This window comes from Dermacentor albipictus, chromosome 2, assembly GCF_038994185.2.
Source record: "Dermacentor albipictus isolate Rhodes 1998 colony chromosome 2, USDA_Dalb.pri_finalv2, whole genome shotgun sequence".
In the NCBI taxonomy this organism is placed as follows: Eukaryota; Metazoa; Arthropoda; class Arachnida; order Ixodida; family Ixodidae; genus Dermacentor; species Dermacentor albipictus.
Window position 1 is genome coordinate 152,286,431 of NC_091822.1, and position 18,137 is coordinate 152,304,567.

Here is an 18,137-nt window from a genome sequence, read left to right on the forward strand (position 1 = left end):
GCGGGTTATACGTTCGCCATAATTCTTGCCTAGGCAAACGCGCTTTAGCGCCCTCCCATAGGGAGTACAGTATTGGACGAAGAGCAACTAAATTATACCCACGAAACACCATGTAATTCATTAAATTTCACTGCGCAATAAGCGGTGAGCGTGTCACCTAACTTTTACCTCTAAATCACTAAGCAGATCTCAACACATCGCCAAGCGTGTACAAGCGTATCAGATATATTATAAATGTTATGCGCTGTCAATAATTCTGTCTACATGGCTCGGTGCAGTGCCCTTACTACTTCGCAGGTGACTCAGTGCGGTGCAGTGAAACAGAACCAATGATGGGACCACACTGAAAACACGCCCTTTACTTTTAGAATCGTTTTACAGAACACACGGGAAATGAAAAAAAAAGGAGAAGCTACACAAAAATGCATACAAGTTCCCGAGACATCGTCGCGATAAAAAAACAAGCAAACGCCTCCTGGAGCCGGCACTTGGATCTTAAACTTGCGAATGTTACTCGCATTGGAAGCAGTTTGATTCGCCGCCGGGTCGTTCAAATAACCCTGGCCAAGAGGAGTAAGCTATTCAATAACCTGACCGCGAGCGTCGGTCCTTAAATAGTGCAGTCACAGTCTCAATCTTACAATCGCCACAGCTGGGAACACTCGGCCTCTTTAGACGGATCGGTGAACTGGCTGGCGAAATACCTGTGCACAGTGCTCACCACCTTGGTGCGGCTGTAGGCTCCCTGAGTGTTGAGCGACGAGCAGGTGTCTTCGGTGTCCTCGTAGTCCAGGTCGTAGATGGCCACGCCGAACTCCAGCTTGGTGTAGTTGGCCTTGAGGAGGCAGAGCTTCTTGCACATTGTCTCCTCGTTGTCGTACACGAACATGCGCCGCGACGCCTTGTCGTAGGTGCGCATGGCATACCGCTTCCCGTCGTGCAACAGGTTGTTTGAGAAGGGCGGCGTGTCGCACACCTCAGTGTAGCTGCCGTAGAAGGGCCCCTGGCTGCTCGTGACGCAGGGCGCGAAGACCTCGGCCGTGACTTTCGGCTTCAGCGTGGACCAGCGACCCTTCATCGAGACGGAGATGGAGATCCGTGGGCCGCCGCGTTGCGAAGCAATGGCCGCCAGGGCTCGCGCGGCGTCGTGCAAGTCGTGTTCGTCTGGAAACCCCGTTGGCTTCTGTAGTATGGCTGGCGGCGTGGCGATGCACCGGCTCTTCTCCGGATCGCCCCGCAGCTGGTGGCCGAGCGAGATGAACAGGTCCGGCTTGAAGGTATTCCTGAACTTGTTTTTGAAGTACTCGGTCCACTGGCTAGTGGCGGACAGCGCGCCCAGGATGACGTACGAGGCGTTTCCAGAAGTTCTCGCTATCTTGGCGACGTCTTCGAGCTTCTTGAGTGCCACGAACACTTCGTCCATATCGGCCTTGGTGACGCCGTGCATGGGACAGTCGATGATGCCGAAGTGAAACAAGTTGTGTTGCCAGAAAGCTTCCAGAGAAGTGTTAGTCAGGTGCTGGATGAGTTTGTTGCGATGTTCGAAGGCGAAACCCGCACCATACTGCGACATGGTGCGGTCGGCTTTCTGCGCTCTCGAGAGGATGGAGAATACGTCGTAGTCCCACTGTCCTCCGACAAGCGGGTTGCGATTGTTCTTGTACATCGAGTCGTAGAAGATGTAGTCGCACAAACCATCCGGTGGATAGACGGTGCTGCCGCCTGTCTTTTTACCGAAGGTGCACAGAAGCGAGATAGGTTTTAGGGATGACTGTGTGAGCGGAGGTGGCGGAGTAGGTCGAACTGGCGGAGGCGGCGGAGGTGGCCGAGTAGGCCGAGTCGGCGGAGGAGGAGGAGGTGGTGGAGGTCGTCTAGTTGTCGAAGGAGACGGAGGAGGAGGTGGTGGACGGCGTTTAGTAGTCGGAGGAGGCGGGGGAGGAGGTGGTGGAGGGCGTTTAGTTGTCGGAGGAAGCGGAGGAGGTGGAGGAGGCGGTGGTGGAGGGCGTTTAGTTGTCGGAGGAAGTGGCGGAGGGCGTCTAGTTGTCGGAGGAGGCGGAGGAGGAGGTGGTGGACGGGGTTTAGTAGTTGGAGGAGGCGGAGGAGGTGAAGGAGGAGGTGGTGGAGGGCGTTTACTTGTCGGAGGAGGTGTACGGCGTTTAGTTGTCGGAGGAGGCGGAGGAGGTGTACGGCGTTTAGTTGTCGGAGGAGGCGGAGGAGGAGATGGTGGAGGGCGTTTAGTTGTCGGAGGAGGCGGAAGAGGAGGTGGTGGACGGCGTTTAGTAGTCGGAGGAGGCGGAGGAGGTGAAGGAGGAGGTGGTGGAGGGCGTTTACTTGTCGGAGGAGGTGTACGGCGTTTAGTTGTCGCAGGAGGCGCAAGAGGAGGAGGTGGTTGAGGTCGTTTAGTTGGAGGAGGAGGTGGAGGAGGAGGTCGTGGAGGGCGTGCAGGTGGCGAAGGAGGCGGAGGAGGTGGAGGAGGGGGTGGTGGAGGGTCTTCAGATATCGGAACAGGCGGAGGACGTTTAGGTGGTGGAGGAGGCAGAGAAGGAGGTTGTGGAGGGCGTTTAGTTGTTGGAGGAGGCGGAGGAGGCAGACGAGGAGGTGATGGAGGGTGTTTAGGTGGCGTAGGTGGCAGACGTCTGGGAGTCACTTTTTTCACTGTAGTTGTGGTGACGGGTGTAGTAGTAGGCTTAGTGCGTATCATAGGAGACGGCCTCGTTGTTATCGGTCTTGGCGTTCGAGGAGGTGACCTAGTCACTCTAGGGCGAGCGGCCACCGGTGGCGATGGTGGCGCTTTCTTTGTGGGGCGTTCAGTAACCACTGGCTGTGGCGGGGAACGGTCAACGGGCGGGTATTTCGTCGGATATTCCACGTCACCGCCGTCTCCGCCGCGACCACCTCCACCTGAGTCAGCATCTTCGAAGACCTCCAGGCCTCCGAACATGAGTAGCGCGATGGCTATGGCGATGATGAACGCCAGGACGCAGCACACAACAGCGACGAGAGTAACGCTGAAATCCTCTTCACCTTCGTCAGTGTCCGCAGAACCGGTCAGGGTCGACACTTCGAGGGTCGACTGGTCGACGCCGGATGAATCCCACTCGCTGTCCATCCGCCTGCTGTACTGAATGAGCGGCTTCTGCTTGGTGTGGTCTCCTTCTCCGGTGCACCGGAATCGCGTTCTTTTCTTCGTAGATCGCTGGAACGCAGGAGACCGCGAGGACGCCAGCGCTCGCGAATGCTCTCGCGAGGCTTGCGCGTTTTCTTCTTAAATTATGGCGCTTGCCCGCTATACGGGCACAGAGCTACTACAAAAATTACGACACAAAACTAAATGTCGTAAAAAGTAAATACCTCAATTCTCAGTTATTGTTCAAGTGTGCAAAGATTTATTGCCTTCAGAATTCAGAACAACAATATTATTGATTCGAAATTTAGGCCAAAGAAACACATCCTATCTTGATGTTTACGCAGCATCAAAAGGAAACGAGGAAGACTCTGATTGCCTCAAAAAGGGTAAAAACCAGAGAGGCGAAACTGCCAGACAAGGACAAAGAAAACAGCTGTGAAGAAATAAGAAAATCTAAAAGAAAAGAAGGAGAAATAAAGAAGGAAATTATGCTGATCCAACGCACACTTTGGATGGTATCTAAATATGTATGGTTTCAAGAAGCGGGCAATTCAACGCCGCACATATGTTCGTCTTCTGCAGTGCGTTTCACCGCATAAGCAAGTACGTTTCGGCCGGGCCAGCCAGCACGACCGGAAAAAGAAAATAACCCACCACGCGACCTATGTGATCCGCTCGACCGCGGATTACGCTCTCCGAAATAGGCCCACTTTTTATCATGCAATCCCTGGGATTTTCATTGCATAGAGCCTCATGCAGTAAACTCCTGTGTTTCGTTACACCAGGCCGCGAACACTCTCAAGTTCAATAAATGGCCACAGAGGGCGAAACAATCGACCGCAGGGCGTTGTTAAAAAAACAGGCCTAGCACAACAATTAAAAAGGTTCCCCCGTGAGCGCACAATCTCCCGCTAGAGGCGCCGTAGTGAGCGCAATTTTAACCTACAATCTTCCTTGAAGAATAAACGAAGCTTTTTTAATTACATGACAAATAGTACAGAATTATCATTCCTAAATTTACATTGTACTCTTTATTACCAACTTTGTTGTTTTTGTCATTTTAAACGCACAATAGCGTTCAGCATCATCGACCTCCCACGTGATCCCTGGCCTGGATTTAAAATTTTTACCGGCATATTCGCGTGCACGGGAAGTACGGATTCTTTGGTTCGTACATCGGTTGGTTATTTTGTGCTAAAACCAGTTTATTGCGCTTGGGTATCTCACGTTATTTAACTTGGGGTTTGAGCCCGAAAGCTAGGTTTCAGTCGTGACACATGTGGAACACGTCTGCATCGAAATTGAAGCCGGGTCCTGCTACGACTGGGGACGGCAATGCCGATGAGTCGTTTAACAGCGCTGCTTCAATCGCTATGTAATATATTACGACGAAGAAGTGGACACCGACCCACTTCTTCCTCATTTTCGCGGCGGCTCGTCTCTTGAGCATCGCTCGATGATATTGTAATATTACCCCCCATTGGCAGAAGCCCTGTCACGGTGCTGTTAAATATCCAAGGTGCACGGAGAGTTGTAGGGCTTGAGTCGGGCATCGTGGACAATGTCGCTGGTTGTCACAGCGGAGGACGTAGTGGCGTGGCTAGAACAATTTCATAGGTTGAATCGGTCACATTGCGGAGCGCGTGATATGGGCCTGTATAACAGGAAAGCAGTTTTTCACATAGGCTGACTTTACGCGATGGTGACCAAAGCAACACGAGGGGGCCGTGCACAAAATGGACATCATGGTGACGGAGGTGATAGCGTTGTTTCTGCTTGTCTTGAGACACTTGTAGACGAGCACGCGCAAGTTGGGGAGCATGGTCACCATGGGCGATTGCATCACGGGCATAATCGCTAGTTGAAGCTGTGGCGGACGGAAGCACGGTGCCCAGTGGTAGCGTCGGTTCGCGGCCATACAAGAGGTAAAACGTGGAAAAGCCAGCAGTTTCGAGACGGGAAGAGTTGTATGCAAAGGTAATGTAAGGTAGAGCCAGGTCCCAGTCACGGTGGTCGTCTGAAACTTATTTGGATAGCATGTCTGTTAGGGTGCGGTTCAAGCGCTCAGTGAGGCCGTTCGTTTGGGGGTGGTAGGAGGTGGTAAATTTATGCTGTATTGAGCAGGCACGCATGATGTCGTCAATGACTTTCGCCAAAAACGTACGGCCGCGGTCTGTGAGCAATTGACGCGGAGCACCATGCATCAAAATGATATCATGTAGGTGGAAGTCCGCAGCATCAGTTGCGCACCTGGTCGGAAGAGCACGGGTTACGGCATAGCGGATCGCATAGTCCACTGCGACGGCAACCCACTTGTTTCCTGATATGGATTCCGGAAATGGGCCGAGAAGGTCCAAGCCGACACGATGGAAGGGCTCGGCAGGGATATCGAGCGGCTGCAGGTAACCAGCCGGGAGCTGGGAAAGCTTCTTGCGTCGTTGGCTAAGTTCACATGCGGCGACGTGACGTCGTACGGAACGGACAAGGCCCGGCGAGAAAAAACGGTGACGTACACGGTCATAGGTTCGAGATACGCCAAGGTGTCCTGCCGTTGGTGCGTCGTGAAGCTCTTCTAGAACGGTGTAGCGGAGGTGTTTAGTTATTACAAGTAGGAACTCAGAGCCGTCCGGATGAGGGCTACGACGGTACAGAGTACCGCCGCGGAGGACGAAGAGGCGTAGAGCAGCATCGACCGGAAAGTGTTCAAAACGGTCGATGAGTGCTCTTATGTAGGCGTCACGGCGTGGCTCGCCGGCGAAATGAAGCAGCTGGGAAACAGAGAATACGCAAGAAGACTGGCAATATTGGAGAAGTTAAATTCTTCAACAGGTTAACGCGACAATCTGTCAGCGTCTTGGTGCAGGCGGCCAGACTTGTACACCACGGAATATGAAAATTCCTGTAGCCTCAAAGCCCATCGACCAAGCCGGCCTGTAGTATCTTTTAGCGATGAGAGCCAGCAGAGAGCATGATGGTCAGTGACGACGGAAAAAGGGCGACCTTAAAGGTAAGGACGGAACTTCGCAACCGCCCAGGCAACAGCAAGGCATTCGCGCTCCGTAATAGAATATTTGCGCTCCGATGGTGCTAGGAGGCGGCTCGCATAAGCAATAAGGCGAACCTTGCCACGCTGACGCTGGGCTAAGATGGGACCTATGCCATGACCGCTGGCATCTGTACGTAATTCTGCAGGGGCATCAGGGTCGAAGTGAGCGAGAAAGGGTGGTGAGGTTAGAAGAGTGACGAGACGAGAGAAGGCGGCGGCTTCTGCAGTACCCCACGAGAATGGTACGCCTTTCTTGAAAAAATTAGTTAGGGGCCTAGCAATTGTCGCAAAATCTGGAAAAAAAATTTGGAGGACGCTTAAGTTTCGCCTTCAAGAGTGGAACGCGACAGCGTTATCGCATCCCGTTCGCACCGCCTACTCAAACGCGCTACGCCAGCCAAACGTCGCGATCGGCACAGATAGCCGGGCCCCGACGCGCCATGAACGCGGACGCGATCATGAGGTGAGTGGTGCGCCACGTTTCGGGGCAGCGCCGTGCATCGCGACGAGGGGTCTTCTGTGTTTGCCGCAAGATGGATCTGCGTGTGCGCAGAGCGGAGAAGAAATGTAGCGGAAACGTACTACGTACTCGTCAAACTGCGATTTCTGTAAGTTACATGGTCATAATCACCGATATATACCGCAGTATAACTTTCTGCGGCACGTTTCTAAGGCACCACCGCATTCACTAGAGGCCATTTTGTCCCGTTTTGAAGGAGCGAACTCCTGGCTGGGTGGTAGCGTCTCCGTTTCACACTCCGGAGTCCCTGGTTGGACTCCCACCAGCCCATCTTGCAGGATGCTTTTTAGTTATGAAGTGCCTTCTGGTATTTATCGCTCACGGCCAACGGCGCTGACGCCAACGACACCGGCTTTTCTGCGACACGAGCTCCTTAACGCTGTCGCGTTAAAACGACGATAGTACGAGCACAGCCCTACAAAACTTCGAACGTCTGCCGCTGTCTTCGGAACCGGAAAGTCTCGGACAGCGCGAGTTTTGTCGGGATCAGGCTGTATTCCGGAAGTGTCAACGACATGGCCCGGAAGAGTAATTTGTCGGTGGCGAAAACGACATTTGGACGAGTTAAGTTGCAGCTTCGCCTTGCGAAATACATGAAGTACAGTTGTGAGACTCTCAAGGTGAGTGCCGAACGTTGGCGAGAAGACGATGATGTCGTCGAGGTAGTAGAGGCATGTGTGAAACCTTGGAGTAAGGAGTCCATCATACGCTCAAAGGTGGCAGGGGTGTTGCTTAATCCAAACGACATTACTTTAAATTGGTATAGGCCATCAGGTGTGATGAACGCGGTTTTTTCTCTGTCCATATCGTCGAAAGCAATCCGCCAATATCCCGAGCTAAGATCAATATACGAGAAATAGCTGGAACCATGCAGGCAGGCCAGGGCGTCGTCTATACGTGGTAGCGGGTAGACGTCCTTCCTTGCTGTTCCGATGACGGTAGTCTGCACAGAAGCGCCACGTGCCGTTTTTTTTTTTAAACCAACACCACAGGTAACGCCCAGGGACTCAATGAATGCTCAATGATGTTTTTATTGAGAATTTTGTTCACTTCATCTTGAATTACTCGGCTTTCCGACGTAGAAAGTCGATACGGTCGTCGGTGCATTGGCGCAGCATCGCCAGTAAGAATCCGGTGCTTGACCGCGAACGTCTGGCCTAAAGGGCGATCGTCGAAGTCGAAAATATCGCGGTAGCACGATTATACTTCGCAAAGGTCTTCAGCCTGCGTAGAGGACAAGTCCGTCGCAACCATTTTCTTTATGTTGGGATCGATGCCCAAGGCTGGCGCGAGGGGCATGCTAAGCTCACGAAAGCCATAGGTCGATAACGGTGCCACATATTGGTCGCTTCAATCTTCGCCTTTAGGAGATGAACGCGATAGCATTCAAGGATCGCCGACTGCTTCCCACGCTTCCCGGCAACTGCAGCTTATGTAACCATATTGTATACCTGCAAACGCTGGAGGCGAACGATATGCACGAAGGCGAACTTCGTGGTTTTGTTTTCTTTTTTCATGCAACCCTCACGGCAGGCGCCCCCGCTGCCGCGGAAGCGAGTGCCGTCTGGATGGTGTTTCCAGGGGACCGAGCGGGGCGCGCCGCTCCTACTTGGCAGTTACAGCTTGTCCTCGTTTTTTCTTCCTTTGTCCCTTGTCCCGCTCAGCACTGCACTACAAAGTCTCATGAAAAACCAACTAGCCCAGATAATCGCCCTCCTAATAAGACGTCTAACGGCAGCTGGAAAAAGGGTTTGTGTTCGAAGGTCCGCTTAACAAGCATGCGTTTTCTCGTATACTCAAATTACAGTTCGACACTACCATGTCTGCAGCTTGATTGTTTGTCGTACTTTACGAATTTTCTGGCGCGTTTTACTTTGAGAAATTCAGTTATTTGAGTCATGCATATGCGCCGGCCGAAGGGCCAACGTGATTCGGGATCATTTTTTTTTTCGCACACACAATGGCGCCGACGACGGATTTTCTGTGACACGTGGCCCTTAACGCTGTCGCGTTAAAGTTGATCTCGCACGCAAAGCAAAATGGCAATAAAGCATACCGTGAGAAACGCGGAGTAGGTCCAACGCGGTGCCCAACGCGATACTTCAACCAGACGCCTTGGCCATGGACACACTGGAGCTTGTCATCAATGCGCGTTTTCCTTCTTTCATGCTGGCGCCACGAACGCCCGACTCCAGTGCTCTCCGTTTCTGAGCATAGCCATGTAAGTACAGTGTACTTTAACACCCTCCACTTCCAGGCTCTTCCCGACGCCCGCTAATCGGGTGTCGGGATAAGACGAAGAAGATACGAGGTTGCTGGCGTATATGTGAGCATGGTGAAGCGTGGTGTCAACTTAAGAGGAAGCTCTAGCTCGGGCCCAACTCCGACGCGGCCTACTCAAGTACATCTAAAACGCAAAAAGCGTTTTTCTGAGATAACTCCTCGACCGCTTTTGATGAAATTTGTTACATTTCAAAGAGAACGTTATATTCTAGTGACTGCGAGAAACGGAATTTCGATTTACGGCCTGAATTTTGTTAAAAAGATTTTCGAATATTCGACCGTTTGAAAAAAAAATAGAAGCACGAAGTTTACGAATTCATAGCTCTGCATCAAGAACAGATATCACGGTTCTGCAAGCGGCACCAACTATATCGTTCAAAGCAGAGAAATCTCATATGTCATTTTACATCTTAGGCGAATTTGTTGCGTTGGTTAGAAGGCTTCTGCAAAAGATTTATTTCCAAATTACTCATTTTTTCATATTCATGTGCAACATATCCCTTTTGTTCTCTTTATATGTACTATTAGATGCAATTCACATAATTTTATTATCCTTTTTCGTTATTGAGTTACAGAGTTGTAAACTTGACAGTTTTGTGTTCTGAAAATTTTCGATTTCTGCCGATTTTTAATAAACATTTGACAGCCTAACTAAAAAAGTAAAAAGCAAAAGTCACTGGATCTTAACTTTTTCTTTTAAATGCAACAAACCTCGTCAAATTTGGTGCAGTGGTTGCCGAGAAAAACGAATTCTCCCTTTACATGCATCTAAATAGGAGAACTCGAGCTAAAGCTTCCTCTTTAAGTTTGCCAAAGATAAAAGCCATCGGCTCAGAGAACGATGCACTGAGGGGCGGGGGGCGGCATTTCGCGAACACATGCACGAACGCACAGCCGTGCTGCCGGCTCAGCCGGTTAAAACATAGCCTTCGCATGCCACCGTGGAGGGGAGGGAAGGGAAGGGGGGTGTTGTACTTCGACCGCGCGCGGTTGTTCGGGCTTTACCCCTTGAACGCGATCTGCTTAGGGGGCACAGTCTAGGTGAACCGACGGATCGCAGCTATGCGTGCGCTGCGTTCTCACCGCTCAGTTTGCGCTGAAGCGATAGACAGCACGAAGGTCACTTCGCTCGCTGCTGCTGCCGCTCTTCCTCACGCCAGCGTTTTGACCGCGAGCGTCCGCGGCCATCGAGTGTGGTGCGTTCACGTTTGCCCCCGCGAGCGGACACCGTGCTTGTTAATTTAGCTAGGAAGCGAATGTGCACAAATGGGCGCTCTACTCCGGCGGCTGCTCCGTATGGCACGGCCGCGCGTGCCCTGTTTTGAATACGACCTGCGGTGCAGACAGTCAGGGCGCACCGGGGGCCGATAGCTTGGTATGCCCTACATCACCCACACGCTTGCGCGTCACCCGCGTTCACGAAGTGAAACGTCACTGTCTCTTTTTGATCGCGCTCCTTGTTTTCGTCTCTGTCCACGGCCGATCTGCGCCGCAGGCCTCCAGTAGGGTGCCTCGATGCGCGCGGCCCCATCCGCTCCGCATCAAGATACCCTAACTATGACCTATGATCTATAATGTACCCGAAAGGCTTATGGAAATCCGGCATGCTTGTTTTGTTTCGCAGACATGTCTTCTCACCACAAGCAGTGATTTACCACACAGCCGCAATGTTTCATTTTGCACTAATGTAGTGCAGTCTTCGAGATGTCGACTAAGAGCTATACCAAATCATTCCTGTGTAACTTTACTGCTGTACTGTGCTGTACATCCTATCCATTTTATCTGCATTCTAAACAAGATGTGGAAACCTTGTACGATTGTCCGAGCGTTTGGCTGCGACCTGCGCGACCACAACGCACCACATTTTGTCCAGGGCTTATCTCCACAGACGCAGAACCCACAACGGCACCTTCATGCAAAACAAACGGGAGTAGGAAACGAATTAAAAGTGGTCGTTCTAAGCAATTAACCCTATAAAGCACGCAAACGTATAAAAGCGAATGACCTTTTTATTATTCCATCACTATAGTATGACAACAATGGTATGATGAATACTGCGTGACGAGAGACGGATGAAGAAGTAAGAATGACGACAACGGAACGATGGCGACGGCATCGCGACGATGGTATGACAACGAATGCGTGAAGACGACACAGTGAGGACGGTGGCCTGACAACGGTATGAGAAGAATTGGATGACGGCGGGTGTATGATGACAATACCGTGACGAAGACTGCATCACGAAGCATGTGTGACGACGCTGGCGTGGCGACGACGCCATCACGAGAGTCCGAAAAGCCTGTGGCGATATCGACGTCCCCAAATCAACGTGCGTAGATCGCGAGTAACAGGCTTTTGTACAGCGGTTTGTGTTGCTGTCGCCGTTTTTTGTAGATAACCATTCTCGCCACATCTTTATGCTGTTGCATAAACATCAGTTGCAACTCTTCCTCAAAGACATCTCCGATGCGTCAGTCCAGCTCTCAAGGAGACTCCCCATCCGCAATCAGTTTATCCCAACCAAAAGGGAGATCATCTTAGTGACACGGAACGGCCATGACGGCCTAACGACGACCGTTTAACGACGGCACAGCGACTACGAAGGAATGACAACAATCGCATGACGACACGGCTTTTTAAACAGCCAGCATTAGGCCGTCATGGCCATACCATATCCCTACGATCTCACTCTTGGTTGCGATAAACGGATTGCGGATGGGGACTCGCTCCTTGACAGCTGGATTATTGCTACTATAAAATGGCGACGGTGAATGGCCACGACGGCATAACGATGGTTGTATGACGAAGACGTCTTGATGACGATGTATTGACGATAATGGCGCGACAAAAATGGCTTGACGACGTCACTGACCAGGACTACATGACCACGAAGGAACGACGACGCCAGTACGGCGATAGTGGAGTGATGACGCTGGAGTGATGACGCTGGAGTGATGATGACGGCACAATAACAATGGGATGACGGTAGAATTATTAGGATGACATGACGACTACAGCGTGACAACAATCTATATGACGACAGCTTTTGAAGATGACTGCATGACGTCAAGGGAATAACGATGGTGGGAAGGAAGGTGAAAAATACAAGAGTGTTTGCGCTGGAGCTCACGTCCGCACTTGCGTACATCTTCTGCCGCACTGGTCCACATTGAGTTTCGCTGTATCTGTCACTGTCTTTCGCTGTACGTGGACGGCGAAAGATCGACGACTACGATGTGACAATAAAGGTGTATGTGTTGGAGCTCGCGTCTGCACATGCGTGGACGAGCTGCCTCCTCTGGCCGCCTCGTTTCGCGTTATATCCGACACTGAGATGCACAGTACCTGATCTGCACTATGCGACAGCGTGACACGATGGCATGGGGACAGTGGGGTGACGACCATGGTGTAAAAACGACGCACTGACAACGATGGCATGACAACGATGCGAGGAGATTAGGATGGAGACCACGGTGTGAAGACGGTGACGTGAAGACGAGTGCAAAACGAAGTCTGTATGAAGACAATAGCGGGACGACGGCAGCAGTTTGAGGGTAGGAAAACGAAAGTAAAATGACAGCGATGGAATGGCCACGACGGCACGAAGACGATTGCATGAAGGCAATAGCATGTCAATGATGGGAGGAAAATGACATTGCGAAGAGGTTATGACGACAACGCCATGACGACAGTCAGAGGACGAATTTGGAATGACGATGATGCAAAGGCCGCGACGGCGTTGTGATAATTAGCACATAAATAGTGGCCCCAGTTATCGGACAGGTCACTGGGTCTGCGTAAAAGGCCTGTCGACGACGGCATGGCAAGAGTCAAATGACGAAGCTGGAATGATGACCATGGACCGACCACGAGGCGACCAGGACCACGAGCACATATCTAGTGGCCCAAGCTAGTACACAACTTGGGTCACGGGGTAGGCGCAATAGGATAGGATAGGATAGGATAGGATAGGATAGGATAGGATTGGATTGGATTGGATAGGATTGGACAGGATTGGATTGGATTAGGTTGGATTGGATTGGATTGGGTGGATGGATGGATGGATGGATGGATGGATGGATGGATGGATGGATGGATGGATGGATGGATGGATGGATGGATGGATGGATGGATGGATGGATGGATGGATGGATGGATGGATGGATGGATGGTTGGATGGATGGACGGACGGACGGACGGACGGACAGATGGATGGATGGATGGATGGAGGATGGATGGATGGATGGATGGATGGATGGATGGATGGATGGATGGATGGATGGATGGATGGATGGATGGATGGATGGATGAATACTGCAGAGAGAAATTGCACTGCAGCTTGCAGTATGCTAGGCAAGACGAAAGGAAAAAGAAAAGCACGTGGTGCATCGACAGAAGCTCTCAAGCACCTGTAACTCCGTTTATACTTGAAGATTAGAAAAGGAAACTACAGGCCTGGGCGGCACACACAGGATAGTCGCAGCGCAAGCTGAACGAGTGTCTCCACAGAAGACCGTCGTAAACTGATTTAACACCGTACCTGCAAGTAGTAAGTGAATTACTAGTCGTGCGTTTATTTGCATGGATTTATTCAAACACATTCAGGTGTGCTTTAGGATCAGAAAAGTAGGTCGAGAAGGACATTCAGCGGGGCAAAATGGTACTTTGATGTAAATACAAAGTTTAAACAAGAACTGGTTTGCGAAGAGCTGCACTGTGTATTTGACACATATTCCATGCCGAGGTCTTCTTGAACACTGGGTACGAACCAGGCGTTGTGAGGATCCTTTGTGTTTATGTTGAAATCCCCCATGAAAATAAAGGGCTCATCGTGGTGAGGAACAAAGGTATGTGCCAAGAAGTGCGCAATCGTCCCATGTTGAGTGCCTGGCGACCCATTCACTGAGGCGATCACAATGCCCTCGGAATTGCGCCCTGCGCACACATCGGGAAAGTCTACGTCCGGTGTTCCTACGAGTTTGAATGGCACCCACGCATTTTCCCGTTCGTATATTGCCATATCTGAGGCCCGGTGCACAGTTCGATTTGCTGACACGACACACCTGCAGCCGGTGACCTCATGTTGACGACCCCAGGTCTCGGAGAAGCACAATAGGGACACTCGCATGAAGATGACATTGTGCATGACGTCAAGCCTGTAAGCAATCAGAGAACGTACCTTGAGAAAGCAGGTCGCAAACCAGTAGGGCTGATCAAGCAGTAAAAAGAGACGTAGCATGATTTTCTCAAGGCGATGTTGTTTGAGTCTACGGAGTTGGCCACGCAGTGCTCGATCTGCGTTTTCGGCCGTGTGGTAAAGCGTGAGGTCGTCTTAAGCGTTCGGGATGTAAAGGCCATCAAGCGAAGTGGCTCAACACTGTTCCATGTACACAAATTAGGGGATCACATTTATTGCATTCGTAAACAGCGCTAGTAGATGTGCCACACTGAGACTTTTGAATCATTATTGCCCGAGAGTGTACCACTGGAAACTTTGCGTGAAGACATCTGATGTGAACCTGTTTTATTGCTACCCACTCGGGGCGGACCGCGCTCCCGACTTCACAGCGCAACGGTACCGCCTTTAGCCATGCCACTTTCAGTGGCACCACAGTTGAACTTCAGCCACAGCCTTCTTCAGAGTTCCGAATCGCCTACCTCAGTGAAGACAAGGTTCCCAACCACACCATTGACCAACCCGTCCATTACGACTGCGTCGACAGTTATCATATACGGCGAAGCTCCCGGACCTCATTTTCGGTTGCTCGCACGTGATGGTCCACACTGCGAACTTCCTGAGCCTCATTTTCTTCTGATAGCACGGGAGGGTGTGAACGGCGACGCTTCCGGGGCACAGTTTGTGCTGCATGCACACTGGGGTCTTCGTGGCGAAGCTGCCGGGCAGCATTTTCGGTAGCATGCACTTGATCGTCTCGGCGGCGAAGCTGTCGGGCCGCATTTCCAACAGCACGCACGAGGTGGTCTTCGCGGTGAAGTCATTTTGCACAGTTTTTTTTTCCGGAACGACGACGAAGACGACATGCGGCTTGTGCTGCTCTCTGCACAATGGTCTGCTGAGCCCTAACTTGCCTGACTGCAGCCGTACGCGTAGCTCTACGAGTGGCGTCTGTCATCAAAGCCTTGCGGGGACAAAAAATCTACGTCCTTCAGCTGCTACTGCTTCGTTTAAATACACCAGTCACGCTAACAGCGGCAAAAATTATAAACGCTATAGACAGCCTCCTAGCTACACCGCAGTAGCTTTTACTTCTGCCTGCGAAGATCACTGTGCTGTGCTGTGAGGCGTACACGTAGGCATTGCACAGAAACAGTATGCTGTGCAGCCCTCATGATATTCACCATACCACCACCCTCCTTCCTCTTCACATCCTATCTCTCTTATTCCCCAAACCCCTTACCCAGTGTGGAGTAGCAGGCTAGAGGTACTTAACTCAGACCTCTCCACCTTTCTGCCATCAAATGTTATATCTCTCGCTTTTTTCTTCAACAGCGGTTAGTAGTTTTCGAGGAGGCGCCATAACGCGTTGCGAAGAGGTGACACAGGCAGCAAGACTAGGCGGTGCACATGTAACATCCCTTGATACGTGTCACGATACGATGCAAGTGGAAACTGGAGAGTCCAAAGCACTCAGTCTGCAGCAACAGTAACGCGATTGGTTTGGTTTGGTTTTGGTGCCTACAGGTATGGCTCAACCCACTACCGGGGATCGGCTATGAATCAGGCGGCGGTATGAAGAAAGGAGCGTTTAATTCCGCGCGCTAGTGACACTTTTTCTCTTCGCTATGTTTCTTCTAAGCGGCGATATGTCTTCCTTTCACCTTTGTGCTTGATGCACTACAGACGCGCCATTTTCCTTCCTTTTAAGGGATGCATCTTGCCAATGTCAAAGCTAAGCGTGGGCATGCAAGAAACACTAAATGACGAATCAATTGGGTAAGCATGGCTTTATACGCATCACAATATGTAACTGCAATTGAAAGTGAGCACGTGTCGATGCTACGCGGCAGGCCTGTGAGATCGCGTGACTTCTCGCGCGCTAGGCGATAGCTGCGGCCGAAACCGGACACTGGCGGCGGCGTACAACATCGCCAACAAAAACGGAACAGCTTACGCGGCAAGAAAGTTACGGCAGCGCAATTCTCATGATGGCCTTCGATAGTAATGCGATTAGCACTCGATTAATGTGGCAATACATCTTCGTTCTGAAGTCACGTTCATTTAATATCTGTAGTGGTCATTCTGAGAGAGACAGACAGAGAGAGAGAGAACCCTCTAATGAAAAGCAGAGATTTTAGCCGGCGTAATGACATTGCTGACATGCTACTCTGCGTGGGGAAGGAAATTTGGAGAGAAAAACCGAAGGAGAAAGGAGCAAAAAAAAAAGGAATAATTTAGATAGAGAAGGAAAAATTTATTTACAGAAAGGCAGAGAGGTCGGCCTGAGCTATAACTTGCTCTGGCCTGCTACTCTACAAGGAATAACCTAAACAAAAAAATTTGGGTACTGCCTTTTCATACTCATGGGCAACGGTGTCAATTGTTAGAGTCCTTAAGTGTATGCACCGTACTACAATGAGGTGCCAGAATCTGCCGCGTGAAAAGTGCATGAGGGTGACAGAGTCGAACTAAGGTTTCTCGAGTTGACCAATGTTTTCTAAGTATGCAAATAAAAAGCTCATCGCGTGCCTCTGCTGCGTGAGGCTGGCTAGAGGGCCTAAGACACAGTCAAATGATAAACGTCTCTGTGTAAGTGAACGCATGCAATGTTCACTGAGCCACAGTTGCTGCAGTGTGGAGTTGTCGCTTGACCGAAGCAGTACCGTAAGCCGTTTCCATAGGCGTTGTTCACGCAAAGGCGAGGTCATCCCGATACTTCTGTTGCTTCTGCTATATTCCATATACTCCAGCACCTTCCCACTTAGCTATGGCACTTGTTGCCGTAACCAAGCGTCGTCATGTCGCCATGAACATGGCGACATGGCAACGGCTGTATAAAGACGATGAAGTGACAACGACGGAATGACGGAGAAGGAACGACGTCGGCGAAGAGACAAATACGGTACAACGACGACAGGACCACGTCAATGAAAGGACAATTGACGGACAATGGTATGATGAGGACAATGGAAGGGTGAGGGAATGCATGACGACGAACACGTGACGACGTTGGCATGACGACAACCGAGTGACGAAGCTCCAATAATGACAACGCCAGAATGAGCGCCCAATAGTGACAACGCCAGAATAATGATTGATAGGCGACACCATAAATAGGATGGGATGAAAAAGCAAGAACGAAGTCGATAGATCGACGGAGAGTAGTATGACGACTATAGAATGACGTCACTAAAGTGATGCGAGGATGATAAAACGACAGCGTGACGACGAAAGCGTGACAACAGTGGTATATGACGGCCACTGTGTGACGACAGGGGTGAGGTGAGAGCTGGGTGATCAAGTTAGAGTGAAGTCGATGGCTGGACGAGAAATGCATGACGACGACACGCGAGATGAACGTGAGAGGGAGATATGTCCCTCTCGTGTGCTTCTGTGTTGCTCGAAGCATGGAACCACGACTAGTATTGTCAATGGGTCTTGGACACGTAGTTTGTGTATATTTACATTGACTAAAACAATAAGTAAACATAAAATTTTATTTTTTCATTCAGTCTGTGAAACGGTAGCGCGTTCTGTTGCAGTTGCATATTTTTGTTCCGACGCGCTTGTTTTCGGCTGCTTGCTGTGCAAATGTTAGGAACTGATGCAGACGATGCCGGTTACGTCCGCCTCAATTCTTTCCCACAGAAACGCGCTTTTGCGTCCTCCCAGAGGTCGTAGAATATTCCCCGATGACCAACTGAATTATGGCCACGCAAAACCAAGAAGCGGTGAGCGTGTCACTTAACAAATTACCTCTAAATACCTTGCCCCTCATGCCAAGCAGACCTCAATACATTGCCAAGCGTTGTACACAAGAGTATACAACGAAAACAAGCAAAAGCCACCAGGAGCCGGCACTTGTCAATCGAATCAGAAACGGCCCGATTCGTAGCCGCGTCGGTCAAATAACCCCAGCCAAGATGAGTAAGCTGTTTAATAACCGGCACGGCAGCGTCGGTCATTAACTAGATCAGTCACG

General features: G+C 50.8%; 2 protein-coding genes across 2 annotated transcripts in view; both read right to left on the reverse strand.

Annotated features, from left to right (window-relative positions):
• Positions 1–18,137, reverse strand: part of LOC135899884 (uncharacterized) — a 285,314-nt gene that overhangs the window by 213,674 nt on the left and 53,503 nt on the right. The window lies entirely within an intron of this gene.
• Positions 1–18,137, reverse strand: part of LOC135899885 (mucin-2-like) — a 48,966-nt gene that overhangs the window by 27,783 nt on the left and 3,046 nt on the right. The window contains exon 2 of the mRNA XM_070534706.1: positions 642–3,196. Within this exon, the coding sequence (XP_070390807.1) occupies positions 642–3,196 (2,555 nt within the window). The remainder of the gene's footprint in view (positions 1–641; positions 3,197–18,137) is intronic.